General features: G+C 46.0%; 1 protein-coding gene across 2 annotated transcripts in view; it reads left to right on the top strand.

The window, feature by feature from the left end:
- Positions 1 to 22,662, top strand: part of HK2 (hexokinase 2) — a 61,850-nt gene that overhangs the window by 20,566 nt on the left and 18,622 nt on the right. For both annotated transcript variants that reach the window (XM_081254642.1, XM_081254643.1), the window contains exons 3-7: positions 15,000 to 15,148; positions 20,315 to 20,434; positions 21,048 to 21,143; positions 21,928 to 22,027; positions 22,352 to 22,535. In XM_081254642.1, coding sequence (XP_081110768.1) covers positions 15,000 to 15,148; positions 20,315 to 20,434; positions 21,048 to 21,143; positions 21,928 to 22,027; positions 22,352 to 22,535 — 649 coding nt within the window. The remainder of the gene's footprint in view (positions 1 to 14,999; positions 15,149 to 20,314; positions 20,435 to 21,047; positions 21,144 to 21,927; positions 22,028 to 22,351; positions 22,536 to 22,662) is intronic.

The raw sequence follows: 22,662 nt of genomic DNA, 5'->3' as shown, positions 1-22,662 counted from the left end.
GGTGGTGATGGGTGGGTTGTAGAGCAAAGGGCATGGTCCTGGTGGAATGTAGCGGGCAGAGGCCAGAGAGGATTCAAAGGTGATGCCAGGGTGTTGAGCCCAGCTGCCCAGGGGTGGCAACATCCTCAGAGAAGGGGACGGAACTAAGTCGTGCCAGCACTTTCACACAGTTTGTTTCATTTAATCCTCATGACAACCCTCCATTTTAGAGATGAGGTACCTCTGGGGCCACGAGGGGCGAAGGGTGTGGGATGGCTATATGTAGAGGGTGAGAGAAAGAGCCCAGGGGGCAGCTGCCAGGGTGATGGAGGAACCAGGAAGCCCAGAGTCTGAGAACCGGAGGGACGACAGAAGTCCAAAATGCTTCCTGGTCGCTGATGAAGCATCTGCATCCGCAGAGAATCCCTGGGGAGGGGCGGGCGGGGAAAGGCACAGGACAGGGCTTGCTTGTCTGCGCCACATGCCTTCAGTGTTTCCGTCACGTCTGTGTCCCTGAGGCTTACTTGCTTGAGAGCCTTCGGGGACCTGTTCGTCTAACAAGATTTTGTACCTTTCTACAATTTCTAAAATAAGTATGTGTTTGCTAAAGCCTTAGAACCCAACGTTGAGGGTGTGACCTTGTTCAGGATTGTTCTGAGAGTGTGTGTCTCAGCCCTTCAAAGAACTTCTTGAGGTGGGGGGCCTCCTCCAGTTCTCGGATACCCCTCATGTGCCCTCTAGAATGGCACATTTACTACCTACCACTCCCTCTGACTGGCAGCCACACCTGCTTTTACTGTTTTTATTTGACGTTCTGATAAATTTACTAGCTCCTTAAGACCAGGGACCTTGTCTTTATTTCAGGCACTAGCACTAAGCAAGTCTCCTAAATATTTTCGAAATATATATTATGGGCTAACAGCTTTTCTGAGCACCTACATGTAGTAACTTATTTACTTTTCACAAAACCCTATAGGGTAGGTACAAATTTTAAGTTTTTTTTTTTTTTTTTTTTTTTTTTTAAAGATGAGGAGTTGGGAGCCTGGATGGTCAGATAACTTGCCTAAGGTCATATAGCTAATGAGAAGCTGAGTCAGGATTCAAACTCATATATGCCAAACGCCAGGCATCAAGACTGAACTTGATACATTATGTGTGTATGTGCACGTGTGAGCCTGTACACTCAGGACCAGAGGACGCATATGCTCAGTGGAAATTTTTTGAAATGGGGTTGGGAGTGGATGTCTGGCCTGGATTAAGTTTGTAATTACTTAAGTGAGTAAGTTTGTTGGGGAGAACTAGGTATGGGGCCAACTTTTTCTATTCTCATTGTTTTCCTGAGATTGGAGCATGGAGACCTCCCACTGCCTCTTAGAGTTTGCATCCGTTGCTGTATTGTGTGGTCATTAAGTCTCTTTCCCTGGCCTCGGGCCAGAGTCCTTGGAGCCTGTCTTTGTCCCATCTCTACCCACAGTGGACCAGCAGGCATGATTTTGGCTTCTATGCATTTGAGTTGCCTGGACTGAGGACAGGCGCCAGAGGCTGACTCCTGTAGGCTTCTCGGGGTGGGAGGGTCCTGGTGCAAGACTTGTCTGCCTGGTCTTCTTTCCACACAGAAGCAGGGAGATTTTACATGACTTTTGTGATACCCAGAGTACCTCTTTATAACCTCAGATTCTACAGTGTAAACGGAGACAGCGTGTGAAAGGAATACTGTGTATTGGGATGTTTTATTTACTTAAGCAGAGCAGGTGCCCCCTAGAGTACTAGAGACCAGACTGTAGGAAATGGGGTCCCCAGCCCTTTCATTCCTCATTCGCTGTGGGCCAGCTCCTCATCCCAGGTCTCTGGGACTCAGCCTTTTCTCCTTTGTAAGAATAAGAGGTGGATCCAGCAGTCCTGGTCTGTTCTACACATGTCCTGGAGGTAGTGTGGCAGTGTATTTATGCACAAAGTTCCTTGACTTACTGTAATGAGGGAAAAACCCTTTAATGTCCATCAGTTGGGCACTGGTCAATTAATGCAGAAAACAGTCCTCTGCAACCCATCATAAAACATGAGATAGATTTATGTAAATTCATATTCTGTAAAATCACGTGTGTGATTTTACAGAATATATATATATATACACATATATGTATATATATGTGTGTACAGGGGTGTAAAGTCTCAAGGCTATGTATTGAGCTATTGGTAGTGTTTCACCCGGAGTGTGAGGTTGGCAGTGACTAGTTAAGTTGAAAATATATGTATATGACAACTAGCAATTCTACTTCCAACTATACCTTGGACAGATTCCCATGTGAACTCGAGGAGACAGGTCTGAGAATGTTCATGGCAGTGCCGCTTATAATGACATCATACTGGGAGCCGTTTATAGACTGTGCGTGTGATGGGATACAATATAGCATGTTACAAAAATGACCATGTATAAATATGGATACATTTAAAACACAAAGAGTGAAAAATTGCAGAAGGACATGTACCTCACAGTAGTTGAATATTATTTTAAAAAGTCCTCTCCAAGTAATGCTCTGTGCTGCTCATGGACACACACACATCCTAAAATTGTTAGGATATAAACTGGAAAATGTGTACCAGATAAATGATAGGGGTTGCTTCTGGAGAGAGAGAAAGAAAATGGAACTGGGAGGGGAGCCTGAGGGAATATAATTGAAAGTGCTCAACATCAAGGTTTTGAGTTTTGTATTTTGTTAGTTGGGCTGTGTGCTGTGGAGTGTGGCAGTGAGGGCCAGTGACTCTTCACTAGATAAAGCCTGTCAACAATGAACATTCTTCTTTTTATTGGCACCCCAGTGAAGTGCTGAGAGGAGAAACGCGAGAGCGGTTGTGTGCAGGGACCACTGCCTTTCCCTGGACGTGGTCACACAGCCTGTGAGGCTTGGCTGGTGCATCTGCTTGCTGGCCAAGGCCGCAGTCCCGGCACTGTTGCTGCTGTTGGTGACTGTGCTTCTCTTCTTCAGAAGGCTAGAGGCCTTGCTCAAGTGGTGCCTGCTGCAGGCTAGCCTTCCTCAGAAACTTGCTCAGCCCTTTCCAGTGTTACTTTTTCATATCTGGGAAATTAAACCTCATATCTAAACCTCTGCTCTAAAGGGACTTAGTCAGTGACTCTCTAACTTTTTTGGACTACATACTCACAGCAAGAAACACATACATATGAATGTTGATATACGACCAAAACAAGTTTCAGGAACTAATGTTTATTCTTTTTTTTTTTTTTGGCTCTACGCGGGCCTCTCACTGTTGTGGCCTCTCCCGTTGTGGAGCACAGGCTCCGGACGCGCAGACTCAGCGGCCATGGCTCATGGGCCCAGCCGCTCTGAGGCATGTGGGATCTTCCCAGACCGGGGCATGAACCCATGTCCTCTGCATCGGCAGGTGGACTCTCAGCCACTGCGCCACCAGGAAAGCCTAATGTTTATTCTTGAATGTGACAGATCTATTATCTTCTTTTTAAAAAAAATTCATTCATTCATTCATTCTTGGCTGCACAGGCTTTCTCTAGTTGCAGCGAGTGGGGGCTACTCTTCATTGCGGTGTGCGGGCTTCTCGTTGCAGTGGCTTCTCTTGTGGAGCACGGGCTCTAGGCGTGTGGGCTTCAGTAGTTGTGGCATGTGGGCTCAGTAGTTGTGGCTCGCGGGCTCCAGAGCTCAGGCTCAGTAGTTGTGGTGCACGGGCTTAGTTGCTCAGCAGCTTGTGGGATCTTCCCGCACCAGGGCTCCAACCCGTGTCCCCTGCATTGGCAGGCGGATTCTTAACCACTGCACCACCAGGGAAGCCCCAGATCTATTATCTTCTATACTATAAAACTGTCTCTAGTCAGGGCTCACTAATTTCTTTTTCAGCTTGCAGTGTGAAAGCCACTGTCTTAAACGCTCCTTACTCAGTTTTGTCCTGGTCAGACCTTTGTAAAATTGGCTCTTTCTTGCCGGGGGTGAGAGGTGGTTTCAGGGCAGTGTGTGGTGAGGGGTGAAGATCAGAATTCTAGGTTTAAAAGGGTTTGAATTCAAGCTGTGTGCTTTACAGCAGTTCATTTATGCCCTATTCCTCCATTTTCTCATTTGTAAAAAGAAGAAACATCAGAGGGTTGGCTCTCTGAGAATTAAGGGGGAATCGGTTATGTAACCTTCCCATGTGTGTTGTAAACCCAATTCTATGCAGCCACCGTGGCAAGACTCACAGCCAACACCGATTTTACTGAGAGAGGGTGAGTGAATCTCCCAGGTCCTTTTGACTGGAGGGAGCAGGTATGAGGGTTCATCCCCATCGTTGGAGGCCCTCCCTGCATTTTGGAGCAAGGACCAGGTTCCAGCTTTCATAAATCAGGTCTCAGCTATTTAATGGTAATCAAAGACCTGGTAGCGAATGTGGGAGAGACTTCAGGAAGTTTCAGGCCATTCGTTTATGATGGAGGCTTCCATTACACACATGAAATATGAACTTCCAAGTTATGGTTTGAGCTCTCTGTGAGAAGGAAGAGAATGTCACCAGTCAGAACCCTGTGGGGGCTGATTTTAAAATATCTGTGCTTCGTAGACTGTGTGGACCATGCAGTGCAAAGAAACATAGTTGGCACAGATGAAAATGAAAATGTAAATGGTCCAAGAATATCTTACTTAGGTGACTGAATTTGGTGTCAGCTGGTATGTATATAAAAAATGCTCCTTATTTGTTTTTTTCTCTAAGACAGTTTAAAAAAGTTGAAAGAATTGTATAATGAACATCCATATACAGACTACCTAGAGTCTACATTGATATTTTAACTAGATTTGTTTTATCACACTCCTCTATCCTTCCTCCCATCAGTCCCTCTTGTTTTATTTGAGGCATTGCAAAGTAAATTGCAGAAATCAGCTCATTTCAACCCCAGAACTTCAGCAGGCCCATTATTAACCAGAGTTCAATATTTGCTCTTTTTTCTTTGGTTGTAAAATTTCGTACGAGATGCAAATCTTAAATATCATCTGATGAGTTGACAAATACGTATACCTGTTTAATACAACCCCTATCAAGATAGAAAACATTATCAGCCCAGGAAGCTCCCTGCTGCACCTTCCCAGGCAGTCCCTGTCCCCAACCCCCAGAAGTAATCACTGTTTTAAATTTTCCACATGTATTTGTTTTGCCTGTTCTAGAACTTCCCATATATACAGTCATAGAATATTTACTCTTTATGCAAGGCTTCATTTACCCATCAAAATGTGGGCTTTATCCGTGTTGTGTATATCAGTAGTTCCTTTTTGGTTCCCGATTCTGAGGTGTGATCGGAATCCTATATGACATGAATTCTATGGACACCTGGGCTGTTTCCAGTTTTTGATGAAAGCTACTATAAACATTCTTGCACAAGCTTCTTTGTGGACATATGTTTTTGTTTTCTTCCTTTTCTTGAGTCAACAACTAGGAGTGGAATTTCTGGGTCATAGGGTTTGGGATGTGTTTAATTTATAAGAAACTCCCAGACCAAAGTGGTTTGAACTTTGGTTTCCAAAGTGGTCGAGCTATTTTATACTCCCATCAATGCTGTGTGAGAGTTCCACTTGCCCCAATAATTATTGTCTGTGACTCCCCCCAACCCTTTTTGTTTTTGGCAGTGCAGAGTTGAATAGAGAAAATGTTTATTTGTATCTGTCAGGAATCTCACCATCTTGACCTCTCTGTAGGCAGCCCTAACCTAAGCTGGATTATGCATGTGATTGCAGTACCAGCCCCAATCACAGCCTTGTCAGAGGGCCCACTACACACATCACAAGGTATCTGGCTTTCAGAGGACAGTTCCGTCTTAAGGGGAAATGCAGGAATAGCTGATATCATTTAATGACCACCCATGATATCTGTTTATGTAAACAATCTGTTTTACTCTCCATGCAAACTCTACAAGAGAGACATTTCCAATTTAAAAATAAGGCAACTGAGGCTAAAGGAGATTGCAAGGTCACCTGCGTACAGTTAGTGGCAGAGTTGGACTTTGAGCATAGGTAGTCTTGACTCCAAGGCCCTAAGATTCATGCTTTACATTGGCTCATGTTGCTGAACAAAAGTTTCTGGAGCAAATCAGATTATTATCTTTTAAAATTGACCATAAATATGGATTGACTTTGTACCATTATAATAAGAAGCTCAAGTAGACCCAACTAAAATTCTACAAATATTCCAGCATGCCAATTTATTTATTTATTTAATAAATAATTTACACTTTTAACAAGTTTTTTTTTTCCAGCGTCCCAATTTAGAAATAAATTATCTTTGTAGCATCTTTATTGCCCTCATTGTCTTGGCAAGATTGTTTAGATATAAACATGTCTTAAGGCAGAGTGAGATGAAGCCTTTGCTGTATTGATCTTTTGATACTTCCCCACTTCCCTGAATTGTGAATTATTATTTTACAGGTGAATGTATCTCTACCCTCTAGCTAGACTTCATTCCCTCGAGAGCAGGGAATGATGATGATGATGATCATGATAATTTTAAAATGTAGGCTTATAAATGCCAGGTACTATGCTAAGCACTGTATTTGAGCTATCTCATTAATTCTCACAGTGATTCAATGGTAGACATCATAAACCCTGTTTTAGAGAAAAAGAAACTAGATTTAGAGAGATTAGGCAACTTGGCCCAAAGTCACATAATGAGCAAGTAGAAGCATTGGGATTTGAACCCAGCCATCTGTGTTCCAAAGCCTGGGCCCTTAGGCATATCTCGAGAGGCCCCCAACACTGCTAGCACAATACATTCACTCTTCTAGTTGTAACTCAGACCTAGCTGTTCAGTTCATTCAATAGAGTCCCCTCTGAGGCTGGTCCAATGTGCTGAGCAGCCTTGTGCCCCACTTTTGAAGAGTGCAAATTATTGGGGACATAAAGATATCATTTATCATCATAAAGGAAATGATACTAGGTCATATAATGCAAGCACATGACATGATAAAGAGAGACTAGGCTGGTGATAGGGTGCATGGAGGCTGGTAAAGGAGCCCTTTACCCTGAAAGGAGCCCTATCTTGGTTGTTCAGCATTGTATCAACAGCTACGTAGTGGAGACATAGATCAATAGCTCACATACATGCAAATTAATAAGTGGATTTATATGGTGACTACAATATAAAATGAAGATTGTATTGATAAATAGCCTTCATATAGTGGTAACTGGAGTTTATTAAACATTTTATATACACCAGGCATTGTGCCAAACACCTTACGCATTCATTGCATTGATTCTTGACCAAAGACTGTGTGTCTGTGTGTCTGTGTCTCTGTATCCTGGTGAGTAATGGGGAGGTGCTGGTTAGACAGGAGGTTATGACTGTCCCCTTTTAACAGATGATGAAATCTGAGTATCAGATTTCTAATAATTTACCTGTATTTATGTGGCTAATACATGTTAAAATGGGATTTGAACCCATGTCGGCCTGCCTGAGAATCTTAACACACTCAACGCCTACACAGTACTGAAAGATCATCATATTTTAATCCTTTGAAGAGTGGTTTCACATCTGTAAAGCTAGTATAACATTTCTCTGTGAGTGGCACATAGTTTGAGCTTAAGAAACATTTCCTGAGTATAAAAGCAGCAGGGTGGTGCTTTCTGATGGTGTTCTGGGAGTTTTGGGGGCCACTTACAAAGTGGTATGGGCTCCAGGCCCCTCCCTTCAACTGAAGCAGCTTTATGTTTCTCTGTTTCTACATTTTGGCATTCAGCATCTCGTCGTTGTACTATAATGGAGTATCCAAAATCTTGGAACTTAAAAAGAGGCTGCCAGAAGTGGTAGTGACTGTGGTGTTTCCAGGTACTTGGGAAATACGTACCTGGAAACCTGTGTCTGGCAAAGTTAGTTTTGCTGGATTACCTACTCAAGACCTAGAGATTTTTAGTCGCCTCTCAGTTGGAGGCCGTGCCATACATTCTTAGCCGTCTGTCGCAGAGTGCTAGCAGAGGCACTATGGCACCTTCAAGGATCCTCAGAGCTCTGGGAACGCTGCATCAAAGCTGTTTGCTTAAAGGAGGCCTCTGAAGAAGTCCATTCGATCACCTGAAGAAGCCCTGCCCGGGGTGAGGGACTGGGCTCTGGCTCTAGCCTGAACGAGGCAGGGCTCTGCTACTTCTGGACACAGTTGCCTTCCACAAAAGGGCACTGCTGCTTAAAAATGCAAAACCAAACCGGACCTGTTCTGTTCACAAGTCTTCCTTTGTCCACTGGCTGGCACACTGCTCTGAGCGCCTGATGGGAGGAACAGGTGGTGATCTATTTTAATTAGTGGCAAATACCTAGTGATTGAAAATAGACTGTTGGGAAATTCATCTGGCCCTCACCCCTCACACACTGCGTGGACATTGTTAGTGGGTGACTTGATTAATGCTGGAGTTATGGCCTGCTCAAATACATTAGTGATGTCCCATCAACCGAGATGACACTGACTATCACGTTCAGGCGGTTACTTTCTTAGATGCCATTTTAGTCCTCTTCAGCCTTTCCCTGGGACAGGTGAGTTCCCAGGAGAAACTGAAACCCCTTTATCTCGCTGACCGTATGTATTTGATAAGATCCCCACTGTGAGTGGGCAGAATGGTAGTCCAGGATGGGAAATGAGTCAGCAAACACTCTGCCAGGGGGAACAACTTGAATCCTTTTTTAAAAAATTTATTTATTTATTTATTTATTTATGGCTGTGCGCAGGCTTTTCTCTAGTTGTGGTGTCCGGGGGCTACGCTTTGTTGCAGTGTGCGGGCTTCTCGTTGCAGTGGCTTCTCTTGTTGTGGAGCACGGGCTCTGGGCACGCGGGCTTCAGTAGTTGTGGTGCGCGGGCTCAGTAGTTGTGGCTCACGGGCTCTAGAGTGCGGGCTCAGTCGTTGTGGTGTGTGGGCTTAGTTGCTCCGCGGCATGTGGGATCTTCCTGGACCAGGGCTCGAACCTGTGTCCCCTGCATTGGCACACAGATTCTCAACCACTGCACCACCAGGGAAGCCCAGCAACTTGACTCTTAACCATTGGGTAATTCGATGGAGGGTGGCCAGACCTAATACTCCTCTCGCCAGTTCCTCTTAACTATGAGTCCTTATTTCCTTTTTTATTTGTTTAATTTATTTATTTTATTCTTGGCTGTGTTGGGTCTTCATTGCTGTATGCGGGCTTTCTCTAGTTGGGGTGAGCACGTGCTACTGTTCACTGCGGTGCGTGGGCTTCAGTAGTTGTGGCTTGCGGGCTCAGTAGCTGTGGCTCGCAGGCTCAGTAGTTGTGGCGCACAGGCTTAGTTGCTCTGTGGCATTTGGGATCTGCCTGGACCAGGGCTTGAAGCCGTGTCCCCTGCATTGGCAGGCGGATTCTTAACCACTGCGCCACCAGGAAAGCCCCCTTATTTCCTTTCGATAGAGGGTTGTTACCTCTTCTTTTGTCTGCTTTTGGAGGGGGATGTTCTTAATTAGGAGAACCTTCATCAGAGAGAGATTAGAGAGTGTCCAGTAAGGTGGGAATGGAGGTTTGGTATAATTGTATGAGGTGGTACCAATCTGCGGTTACCAAAAAAACCTGCCTCAAAAAGCCTTAGTAGGTCCTGGGTTCCTTTGGGGAGAAGGGTGTGTCACCTCTTGCCAGTGGATGTGTGTCTGCCACCTCCCACTCAAGTTTGAGAACATTTGGCCCAGAGGGATGGGCCAAATTACTGATAAAGATTAGGGAATTTTTGCTGTATTTTTCATCACTTTATGGCTTATTTGCTTCCATCCTAGATTCTGCGTCAGGTAATCCTCAGCTTCCAGGAACCAGCACCACAAGAGATATGGGTGAGGTGCATAGGGACTGTCACGGGTGCTGGGGTCAGATGAACTTGGGGTCAAATCCAGCAGTTGTTTACCCCTGTATGATCTTAACTAAGTGACTCAGCTTCTGAACCACAGTGTCACTTCCTTTGCCACCCAGGCCAGCTTAGAGCCTGTGGCAACCTCTGGGTTTTATGCTCTTGGCATCGATAATGAATTCCTTTTTTTTTTTTTTTTGCCACACCACGCGGCTTGCAGGATTTTAGTTCCCCAACCAGGTGCTGAACCCGGGTCCTCAGCAGTGAAAACGCAGAGCCCTAACCATTGGACCACCAGGGAAGTCCCAATAATAAAGAATTCCTTATTTGAGGATTGACAACTTTCTCATGAGCAGCCTTCTTGCTCACTGCAGTAGAAAACTTTGCTAGAGAGCTAGACTTGGATTTAAATCTTGGTTTCAGTTACTTGACCTGAGCCTTAGTTTTCTTATCTGGAAATTGGGATTATGATGTCCAATAGGCTTGTTGAGGATTAATGAGATAATGTTTATGAATATCACACAACATATTTCTCTTCTTTTAAAAATATCTACATGGTGGGCCTTAAATTAACTAAACCTCCTCCACACCTGCCTCTGTCTTTCCACTGTTTTATTGCCACAATAATCCAGATGCAAGTGGGAAGGTCTGAACTGTGTCCCAGAGACAAGAGAGATGAAGACAGGGTTCTGGGCTTCATTTTTTTCAAAAAGTCACATAAGAAAGTATAAGATGAATTTGATCTTTTAAATAAACCTATGGTGAAACCTTGCTTCTTTTATTTTAGCAGTGGTGGTGACAACATTTAGAAGTAACTGGAGAGATTTGGAAAGGGCAGTGAAGACAAATATCCAACTGGAGAAAAATAATTGCAGATATACAACCAACAAAACTAGTTTCATTAATATGCAAAGAGCTCTTTTATGTTATTAAGAAAATAATGAATATATATTTTTAAAAGACAAAACATGTGAGCAGAAAATTCACAGAAGAAAGAATTCACAATGCCAGTCAATAATTCAAAATGTCTAACCTACACAAAGGAAAGAAACCAAGCTGAAAAAATGAGCTGCCACTTTGACCTATGAGGTTGGCAAAGATTAATTGTGCATAACATAGGACACTGGTGACAGTGACACCCGCCTGTTGGTTTATGTGGAATTTGGAGGGAATTTTTAGGAAGTTAATTTGCTAATATCTTTGGTAATCAAAAACATAAATCCTTAGGACCAGCAATTCAAACTCTTTTCTTAGAATGTGTCAGTTAACAGTCTTCCCTGTTTTTATAATATAAATGTATCTCAGGACACTCAAGAAACGTTAATAATGGTTCCTTTTGGGGCATGGAGAAGAGAAGAGATGTTTGCTTTTCATTTTTTCCACTTTTGTACTGTTTGAACATTTTAAAAATCAGGTATTAAAATTGTTTTCTAGACATAACAGCATGCTTAACAATAAAAGAAATCTTACCTCTGGTCTTACGGTCTCCTCAAATATTTTGTTTAATAAATGAACCATCAATAAGCAGATGCAATATGAGATGTTTTCTTAATACATTGCCTCAAATACCAAGTATACTCATTCAGCAGAATGACCTCGCTGGACCTTACTGGGTCGTCCACCCTGGGGCTGTGTACTCAAGAAACCTGCTGTAGACGTGTTCTCCTGCCCCACAACCTCGCTCCTGCACGTCCAGTCTGACTGTCCCAGGCCCATAGGTGCCATCCGCCTTCACACGACATCACACACTCTCTGCTCTGGGCTTCTGGGATGCCCCGGAAGGTTGACAGTGTAGGTAGGACCTGGGCCAGGAGTAGGATAGGAGTAGGTAGGGATAGGAGAGGAGCTACATAACCAAAGGAGTAATGACAGTGACAGCTACACTGTTTATTTTTTATTTTTTATTTTTTTATAGTGTTTATTTATTTTTACTTGTTGACAGTTTGCTTTATTTATTCATTTATTTTTGGCTGTGTTGGGTCTTCGTTTCTGTGCGAGGGCTTTCTCTAGTTGTGGCGAGCGGGGGCCACTCTTCATCACGGTGCGCGGGCCTCTCACTATCGCGGCCTCTCTTGTTGCGGAGCACAGGCTCCAGACGCGCAGGCTCAGTAATTTTGGCTCACGGGCCCAGTTGCTCCGCGGCATGTGGGATCTTCCCAGACCGGGTCACGAACCCGTGTCCCCTGCATCGGCAGGCGGACTCTCAACCACTGCGCCAGCAGGGAAGCCCCGCAACACTGTTTATTGATGGCTTACGGTGTACCGATACATTCACATACTGTGTTCTGTATTTCACGTAAGCTCATGACCCCTGGGAAAGTCGGCATTGTGAGCCCTGTTCTGCAGCTGAGGTGACACGCTCAGAGAAGCCATACAGGTAGTGAAGCGGCTGAGCTGGAATTCAAAGCAAAGCTTGCTGGTTCTCTGTGTCAGGGCCTCTCATGGGTGGTGTAGAGGCAGGCACTAGGGTAGGGGTCCATCCACTGTCCCAAGGGGTCACACCTTAGGCTTTAGCTCCAGGAGTCATGATGCTGGGCCTGCCTCAGAGGTATTGGACTCTGGAAGGAATAAAGTCTTTGGCTGTGGTAGTTGTGATCACGTGTGTTTGTGGAGGGAGCATCAGGGAGGAGGGATGCAGAGGAGTGTCTGATCTGGTGGAGTCTGAAAAGAGTGACATTCCTTCCTGGGGACGGAATTCTCAGCAGCACGGTATGCCTTGTGGTTTCCCTTCAGCCCATCAGCAAACACTGCAAAACCACCATTCTTGATGGAGCTGTCCTCTCCAGTGAATCCAGCTGGGCTGGCCTTGAATCATGGCCAGCCAGGGGCAGCCTCGGCAGCCTCAATCCCCCACGGGTGCCGATTCAGCAGCTTCATGTGTCCCGGGGCAGAGTGCTGATGCAGGTAGTTCATCTTGGATTTTCCTTTTCATCCCCCATGACAACCACACATAGTTTTCCCTGCAAACTGGCTGACGTCCCACTACCAGGGGAGGCTCAGAACTGAAGTGCCTGGAAAAGTCATCCATGGCCACAAGAGGGGCAGCCTCCCCAGATGGTGTTGAGGTTACCCAAGCTATCTAGTGACTGTAGCCAGAGGGCTGGGGGGACCTCCAGATGCCAGGGAAGGGACGGAAAATTAGTACCCCTGAGGAGGAATGCTAAAGTCACTGGAGAAGATTTCAATGGCTTTCCTTGGACAGGTTTCTTTAGTCTCCCCTCAGAATGTTGCCTTTACTTGTTTCAGTCTGAGCGGCAGTCCTATTACTGGGCCTGGGAGACTTTTAAGTGTGGGTGTCAGGCAGTGTTTGCCGAGAGCGTGGATGGAAAGTTTCTAGTGCTTATTTAGTGTGTCCTGAGTTCTTGGCACTGTGCTGGGTACTTGACGCACATTATCTGCTCTTCCCCTCACCTCAGCCACATGAGGTATGATGTTCCTGCTCTAGAGATGAGGCAGCTGAGGCTCAGAGGCTCAGGAATTTGCCACGGACAAAAAGTGGCTGGGGTTCTGATGCAGGTAATGTGGGCTCCAGAGCCAATCTCTGTATATTGTTACCAGCAAGCCATTGTTGTGTGGAGGCAAAAGCCCATGGAATGTCGGGTGAATGATGCCCACCGCAAGTTGCCCCTCTGGACTGTAGGGGCTGTGTGGGTAAGTGCCCTCAGGGAGCTGGGCAGATGTAGCTTTTCTCAGGGCCAAACAGTTATTGCTGCTGAGAGGAAGTGGGTCAGAATAAATCCTTGTTTCATTTAGTCAGAGCGCTTTCCTGACCCTCCGATCCATTCTCCCTTACTTCAGTGGCAAGTCTTCCATCAGGAAAGGGGCCGAGTGTTGACAAACATGCCAACAAGTGAATCCCCCCGGAAATAATCATGTATCCTTCAAGAAGGTGTGCGGCAGGACATTGGAAGACTGGTGGAGCGGTACTGGTTGAAGAGGCTGCTGAGGGGACGAGCCCGCCTTGTTCCCCAGCCCTTGGCTGCCCCGCTGGGCCCCAGCCCTGGCTCTGGCCTCCGAGCCTCTTCAGCACTTCCATTCTGTGCTGTACGATGGCACGTGTCCCTGTAGCTGGTATTATCGTCTGGAATCTGGATGTTTCCTGTTCTGCGCTGCTTATTTCCTGGAGAGACTGGACTGTATGTACCTTCCTGGTGACACCTGAAGACCTTGACCCACTTGTGTCTGTGGAGGCTCCTTCTCCCGGCTCTGCCCCAGCCTTGTGGCTTGTCTGAGTGGCCTGACTCTTGTCTTATATACTCTTAAGTCAGCACCTGGGATCTTTTATTGGTGGGGGCACCTACGTGAGTTATTTGCTAGGCCTCTTAACTTATAGCCAGCTGGATCCCATCCCACTCCATCATGTGACCCTCATCCTGCCAAGAGATGTTGCTGTCACTGTATGCAAACATTAAAGAATAAATTTTGTTCAGGGATCACAATTTGGCAAAAGGCCCGGGGGCCACAAGCTGGTAGCAGCGTGCTGGGTGTCCTGGGGCCATGAAGAACAAAACTGAGGCCTGGGGGACTTCCCTGGTGGCGCAGTGGTTAAGAATCTGCCTGCCAATGCAGGGGACACGGGTTTGAGCTCTGGCCCAGGGAGATCCCACATGCCACGAAGCAACTAAGCCTGTACACCACGACTACTGAGCTTGCGCTCTAGAGCCCGAGAGCCACAACTACTGAGCCTGCACGCCTAGAGCCCATGGGAACAAGGGAAGCCACCGCAATGAGAAGCCCGCCCACCGCAATGAAGGGTAGCCCCCGCTCGATGCAACTAGAGAAAGCCTGTGCGCAGCAACAAAGACCCAACATAGCAAGACATGAATTAATTAATTTTAAAAAACAAACAAAAACACCCCCCAAAAACTTGAGGCCTGCTCTCCTGGTGCAGGGCTTGATGGGCCCTGTGAGTTTGATGGGGACTTGTCTGAAAGCCCTTGGGAAATAGCTCTTGTGAGGGGGGGGGCACCCTATCAATGGATGTGTAACTGTCTGATTATGTGAATTCTGAAAGTAATATAGAAGTGTTTAGCATTAAGAAAAAGAATCAGACAATACATAAAAGTGTGTAGAAAAAAGACCCGCTGGCCACCTCATCAGCCAGAGATGACCAGTGTTTATGGCAGGATTCTTGGGTTTTAAGTTTTGGTCTCTGTGAAACAGTTACACCTCGTCCTTCCCAAACTAATAGTGGTCCTTCTCTCTGCAGAACATGGAGAATTCCTGGCTCTGGACCTTGGAGGGACCAACTTCCGTGTGCTTTGGGTGAAAGTAACAGACAATGGGCTCCAGAAGGTTGAGATGGAGAACCAGATCTACGCCATCCCCGAGGACATCATGCGAGGCAGTGGCACCCAGGTATGACCCGTCTCTTGCAGTGGCCACTGGGGCTCTGGGCCCCACGGCCCCACAGGAGCGGATACTGCTCCTTCTGTGTGGTCTGGAGGGAGGAGATCTTGACTGAGGCTCACATTCCCTGTCCTCTCTTTGCGGGGTGGTCCCCCTCCATGCCTGGAGGCTAGGTGGGGGGCCTCCATCAGGAGAGGTGCACATGGCCAGAGGGCAGGGAGTGTGTGCACAAGGCCCCAGGGTCTGGAGGTGCTTTAGTGGGAGAGCTTTTGACTTTCCATCTCATTTGAGGTGTGCTTGCAGGCACTGGTTATTGAGGAAAGCCTGCTGCCAGGAGGCTGGGCCAATATACCTGGACACCTATGGTTAGTGTCAAGTAAAGTAGAGTACACCGCTGTGGTTTGACACTGCCACCTGCCACGGTGGTCATTCTGTAGCCCTCTGACTCCCAGTTGTTAGCATAGCATTGCATGAAATGGAACCTGCCTCTTTGCCTTTTTGGTTATTTGCTCTCTCTTTTTTGTGCTTTCTGAAACAGAAGAGGTTTTACACACAGGAATGGGAGCCTGTTGAGAAAACACTAAAATGCAGCTTCTGGGAGTCTGTTCTACCTGGCACTGCAGTGGGCTCCGCGTGCTTCCACTCTGGCCCCAAATCATGCTTAGTCATCCCCATATCTCTGTGACCTCTAGAGTCACATTTTGTACTCGGCACATACAATAAAAAGAGTGGATGGAGAAGAAATGTGAAATCCAAGTAAGAGTCGTCTCAGTAATAGCTAGAAGAGAACGAGCAAGGATGGCGTTGCTGTCATGATAGTGTCCAAACATGTGTTGAGCATCTACTGGACCCTGGGCCACTGATCCTTGCTGGGAATCAAAGTCCTGGCCCTCCCCCTCCAGGGCTTCAAGTCCAACTGGGCCACCAAGACACACATATCAGCCCACAGAAAGTAACACATGTTGTGTTGAAGTGGCTGAGCAACCGTCAGGAGGAAGAGCTGACAGGAGGCAGGCTGAGTGAAAGCGCTTTGTGTAGGTTCCCTAAGTTCACCCTCACACTAGCCCTAAGGCTGCGTTCTCCTACTATCTCCATTTTCTAGATGTGGAATTGGGCTTTGAAAGATTGAGTGACTTGGCCTTAGATTACAGGGGTGGGAGGGGCCAGAGGCTAGACACAAAGTCAGACCCATATGACAGGAGCCTGTGTTTGTCCAACTCCAGGAGGCTCCACTGTTTAGGCCACATTATGTAGTCCCTGGGTGCTTCCTGGAACTAGGCAACATGGTGGTCCAGGGTCCCTACTACCTGCCCCTGCTTCCAGAGTAGGGAGCACTCTCCAAAGGGGCTGGTGCTCATGCAGATGTGAGATCCTGCAGGGCAGGCCCTCTGGGGCTCTCCCTCTCAAGAGTTCTCCCAGGAGAGCCTTCCTACAGAGGAGGCGCTCATTGCTACCACACCAGAAGTATCTGGCTTGTTGGTGGGTGATGGCCACAGGTCCAGCCACTGTTCTCTGCTCTTGGGTGTCCCCTTTCACCTGCTCTAGAAAAGCTTCCTTGGGATGTTCTTTCTACTCCTACTACAGCTGCTCTCAGTCCATGGAGAGGAATCACCAAAGACATTCATAGCTCTAGGGATCACTCTTTGAGTGCTGGCTATCCCTGCTGTATTTTATTATACCTAATATGTACTCAATAAAAGAGTGAATGGAGAAAATGAAATCTAAGTAAGATGCTCTTCCTGCATGGGCATCTCTTGAGCCTTAGAGCTTGGAGGAGGTGGAACCTTCTCACTTCCAGTGCACTGTTCTTCCCACCACAGCAGGCCACCTGGGAAAGGAATTTTGGACCATGAATAGGACATATGGGGGAGATATCTTTAGACCCTTTTATGTCCTTGGGGGTGGCCCTGAGGGTAAACCTGTTTTCCTTGTTTTAATGCTGGTGTTGGACATGGGAGGCTGAGTCTCTGGGACAGTGGGATTTGAGCTGCACTGAGGTTGTCACGTGGCTCCGGTATACTGAAACAAAATGTGTTAGTCCAAAAGAATCTATGAGACCCATCTGGAAGAAACTATGAATCTACTGTGATATTAAGAATCCTTCAAATAAATGGAAAAAATGCTATATAAAAATGAAACAAAGAAAACTAGAAAATATAGGTGCTTATTCCATCCTAAGAAAGAGAAAGAATGCTATTGTCCTAAAAGCAGCAGAAAACATTTGGTAAAAAGATTGGAAGGAAATTCATTGTTGCTATTTTAGGGGTGGAATTACTGATGCTTTTTTTCCTATCTTTTCCTTTTTCTTTCTTTTTTAAAATATTAGGTATCAATCTTTTAATTAACTATAGGAAAACAAATGGATTTAAAAAATAAAATTTAGTTTAAACCGAGACCAAATCACCAAACTCAAAACCTGCAAAAGTTTTTGAAGATCTATGAACCTGGGCAGTGTGGGTCCCTGGGCAGAGTCTGTCTTCTGCCACATGAACTTCCACATGAGAGCAGTGAACTACAAATGGTAATAGCAGCCACTTTAGATTTTTTAAGGTGTTTCCTGCGGGAAAGGGAGTGAACAGATTCTCAGACCAATAAGGAAGAGGAAACCTTTCTACTTTCATAAAATGATGCTCTTTGAGCCTTTTTATGGCAGGAAGGTGTTAGCTGTTTCTCCCAGTATCTTATCCTTAGATCATCAGCTAACTGAAAAGGATATAGTCTTCCTTTAAAGGAAGCAGATGGTCTCCTTTTACCCTCTTTTAAAGAGCTGTAGGTTCTTCTAACTCAGAACTGTCCAATAGAACTGTTTACGGTGGTGGAACCATTTGATATCTGCCCTGTCTAGTGAGGCAGCCACTAGCTACGTGTCGTATTGAGCACTTGAAATATGGCTAGTGTGACTGAGGAAGGGACTTTTTAATTTTTAAAAATTCTAATTAATTGAAACAGCCACAGATAGCTAGTGGCTACTGTATTGGGCAACACATTATTTAATGCCTCTTCACTGTCTCTCTCTTTTTTTTTTTTCTGCCTCCCCCTGTTGGTAGTGCAATTGGAAAGAGAGCAGTGATCAGGGCTGGTTGAGGGGAAACCATTTTACTTTTTTCAATCCCTCCCCCCATCTCTGTTGATTGGTCTTATCTCTTTGAACAGCTTCTTCAACTTCCTTTTTTTGGATAAAAACTATTGTACTAAAGATCATTTTGACTAGAGCACCAGGAAGAAGGTGCTGGGAATTTGTTTAACCCTCTTGTAAACTTGGTCTCTGATCAAATTCCCAACAGAACAGAACTTGCTGAGTATCTGTCTAGAAACCCTATTTCCACATTAAAATACTTGATCTCTGCTCAAGGGAGTTGGCACTTTGCATTGGGGATCCTCTTAGTGAGAGAGCCCTGTCATTGCCCAGTGTTTGCTCTTGAGAATGTTTTGGTTTGGAAATTGAGAGTTTCAGCATCAGCTGAGGTTAATTTTGCACATGATCAGACGGAGAGACAGGATCAATGTGGGAAGTTCAGTTAGAGCTGGTCCCCTTCTAGGAGGGGCTTGTCTTGTCTTCCTAGCCTCTTACTGAGCATACCCTAGACATCTGGGGAGCCAGTGCATCTCTCAATCTACCCGGCCACCCCAAGCCTCTCAGTTCCTTTATAAATGCAAACACTTTTGTGGTTTAGTGCAGTGGTTCTCAAACCACTGCTTCAGGATCCCCTGGAGCTCTACCACACCTTCTGATTCAGCAGGTTTAGGTTTGGGCCCTAGAATTTGCATTTGTAACATGATGGTGATGCTGCTGTGGACCACACTTTGGGGACCCCAGGTTTAGTGGAATCTTCCTTGCTTCTGCCTGGAGAAGGAAAAGAATGTTGTCCACTTTCACCTCCCTTGGCCTTTAGATTTTACCATCAGGTCAACATGGCCCTTGGAATCTGCTCAGTCTCTCTCTCTCTTTTTTTTTAACATCTTTGTTGGAGTATAATTGCTTTACAATGGTGCGTTAGTTTCTGCTTCATAACAAAGTGAATCAGCTATACACATACATATATCCCCATATCTCCTTCCTCTTGTGTCTCCCTCGCACCCTCCCTATCCCACCCCTCTAGGTGGACACAAAGCACCGAGCTGATCTCCCAGTGCTATGCGGCTGCTTCCCACTAGCTATCTACCTTACGTTTGGTAGTGTATATATGTCCATGCCACTCTCTCACTTCTTCCCAGCTTACCCTTCCCCCTCCCCGTGTCCTCAAATCCATTCTCTATGTCTGCTCCTCAGTCTTTTAGACCTTTGCTTACTTTTTGCACCAGAATGTTCCTGGCCTCAGTCTCTAAGTGTCTGGAATGGTGGTCACCAATTTCTCTTTGGGGATGTTGAGTGGGCAAAAAGGAAGCCATGGGGCTGCGAGCTTTGGGGCAGATTGAAAGTCTGGATGATTTCTTAGGCTTAGGATTTTTCTTAGGGACCTTGGGCCCTCCTTAGAATAGTGACGCTTGTGAGGCTGCCCACCCATAAAACCCTATTTATTCTTCAGGGCTGTTTGTGGACTCACTTGGCTGTTCCATACTGAAGTTAGAAAACAAAACTAACTTCTCGGAATTGCCCCCAGGAAATTGGTTTTCTAGAGCGGAGGAAAAACATAAAAGTTATTTATTTTCGTTAAGTTCATTTATAGAATGCTAACAGAGAATGTCCCATCCCCTCCCCCAATCACAAGAGACAGGGATGCTAAAATACTTCTTGGCAGTGAGATGGGCTGCCCTTTCTGGTAAGACCGTCAGCTGTGCATCCACGTCAAGCGAGGCTCTGACAGAGCCACCAAAGGATATTCCGTTACCAGGGCTCGTGATGACTTTCTGATTAGATTTGGCCATGATTTCCCCTGCCTAATGCAGTTCTTTTGACAGTGGTTTGGATAAATGGTTTAAGTGGAAGACAATATTTAATAATCACGAACTAGTGTTAAGTCCTTATATGTATTGACTCATTTAATTCTTTTGGTAACTCATGGGCAGGTACAATTATCACCCCCATTTTATAGATGAACAAATTAAAACTTCAGAGGGGATACATATCTTGCACGCATTCAGCTAAGCTAGTTCCTTTCTGAGCCCAAAGTCCATGCTCTTAATCTCTATGCTATTCTGCCTCCCTGCTCATCTTCCTGTGTTGTGTGCCCTTAGCTGTTTGACCACATTGCTGAATGCCTGGCCAACTTCATGGATAAGCTACAAATCAAAGACAAGAAGCTCCCTTTGGGTTTTACCTTCTCATTCCCCTGTCTCCAAACAAAACTAGACGAGGTAAGATGAGTTCTTCAGACACTTTTGTTGCTTCCTTCTTTGGACTGGGAGGACTGGGAAGAACTCTGAGCCACCTGCTACCTTTACAATGGAGGTGGTAAAGGAGGTTGCTCTGATGGATCGAGTGGACAGTGTTTGAGTATTGGGAGTTGTGTCCTTCTGGGAGAGTTTGTGTAGGTATGTGTGAGAGTGATGGTAAAGGGGTATCGGAGAAGAGGGGTCTTTATCACTGTCAGATGGCAATTTGCAGGACCATATACATTGCACATTATCCTTATCCCTCTTAGGGAAACAGGAGTGAGAAAGTAGTCTGGGACTCCTTTGTTCTAAAGTGTTATGATAGACAGCGTTGAAAGCTAATGACGTTAGGATACAAGTGTCTTATTTTGGCATTTCTACAACCTGCTCTTTCCACTTCTTGGGGGCAACAAATCATTCATTTAGTCTCCTTTCTTGGTCATTGACAGAGTTTCTCCTTCCTAGACTAGTCAGGAAGAAATATACAAATTCAGTCATGACTTTAGTTTAGTTTAACCCCATGGAAGAGGTCTCCTAATGATGAGGAGCGTGGTTGAGTTTTGTGACGAATCAATATTCCTTGGTCCTTTTCCAGAGTTTCCTGGTCTCATGGACCAAGGGGTTCAAGTCCAGTGGTGTGGAAGGGAAAGATGTGGTTACTCTGATCCGGAAAGCCATCCAGAGGAGAGGGGTGAGTAGGGCAGAGATGGGGAGGCAGGAGCTTGGGGTCTGGAGGCTCTTTACATTCTTTTGGGTCCACTCTGAAGTCTTTCCCTGTCGGTCCTCAAATCAGCATGAGAATATTTTGTGATTCTTAATGAGAAGTTTTCTTTTCTTCTTCTCTGCTATGTTACTCAATAATCTTTATTTTTTTTCCAGTTTTATTGAGATACAGCTCTGTATAAGTTTAAGGTGTGCTGCATAATGACATACCTATATTGAGAGATAGTTAACACGCCAGTGATCTTATATATGATCAAATGCCTTTGGGGTCTTCATATTAGCATGATGGACAACTAATCTTAGTCTTGGTACAAGAAAAAAGCCTTTAGTTCTTAATCTGAAGAAGACTCGAATATCATTTTCAAATGAGAAAGTTGGGATGATATTGATATCAGGGTGGAACAAGATAGAGAAAGGACATGATAAAGGTCTTGTCACAGAAGGACAAGACCTTCCGGGAGGGAGGGAGAGAAAGAAAAGAAAAAAGAGAATGAGAAGAAAATGATAAGACGGGCTCTTCTCAGTGCAGTGATGGCTGTGAACTAGACCGCAGGGCTGCGGTCAGCGTAGTCCTCCAAGATGAGGACCAGCAGGGTGGGGAGTGAGATGCTGCTGTTAGACTGGATCTGGACCCAGTTTCCAGCTCTAGCCTTGCACTTGAGCTGTGTGTCTTACTGCTCTTTCTCTTCATCTTCACATCTGTAACCTTTCTGTAACAGTGAAAGTCAGAAGCCCCCCTTTTATCCCTGCAGGACTTTGATATTGACATTGTGGCAGTGGTGAATGACACAGTTGGGACCATGATGACCTGTGGTTATGACGACCAGAACTGCGAGATTGGTCTCATTGTGGGTGCGTGAGCACTGGGTGTGAGAAGCAGTGCTGGCCGATGGATTGCGGGGGTGGGCTGCAAAGAGAGGAGGGGTCCATGGCCTGGATGTTCCTTTGTATTGAATACTTCATATTGGAAGATAATGGTGCGGTCACTTTGGAGGGCTGGGCCAGGACTTGTGGAGTTGTGGGTGGTAGTGGGTTGGACCATGTTGGGACGTTGGGAGTCTGCACCGAGGAATCCCAGCCACCCTGGGTGGTCTCAGGACGGAGGTTTAGGAGGGATGTGGGGTTTGGGGGGAGGATGGTGCGGGTGGGTGCTGAGCAGTCCCTTGTTTTGTCCAGGCACGGGCAGCAATGCTTGCTACATGGAAGAGATGCGCCACATCGACATGGTGGAGGGCGACGAGGGACGTATGTGTATCAACATGGAGTGGGGAGCCTTCGGGGATGATGGCGCGCTCGATGACATCCGCACGGAGTTCGACCAGGAGATCGACATGGGCTCTCTGAACCCCGGGAAGCAACTGTAAGCAGCCGCCCTGTGTGCGGTGGGCTCAGGGGGTGGGCTCCAGAGCTGAGGTGGGGGCTGGCCAGGGCCGGGGGTGGTTCTCATTTTTACTTTACAACCTTAGAGCCCCCAAAAGTTGCCAAGA

This window comes from Mesoplodon bidens (assembly GCF_964165515.1).
Source record: "Mesoplodon bidens genome assembly, chromosome: 14".
Lineage (NCBI taxonomy): Eukaryota > Metazoa > Chordata > Mammalia > Artiodactyla > Ziphiidae > Mesoplodon > Mesoplodon bidens.
Note: the sequence above shows the minus strand (reverse complement) of the source record. Positions and strands in the feature narration are given on the sequence as shown.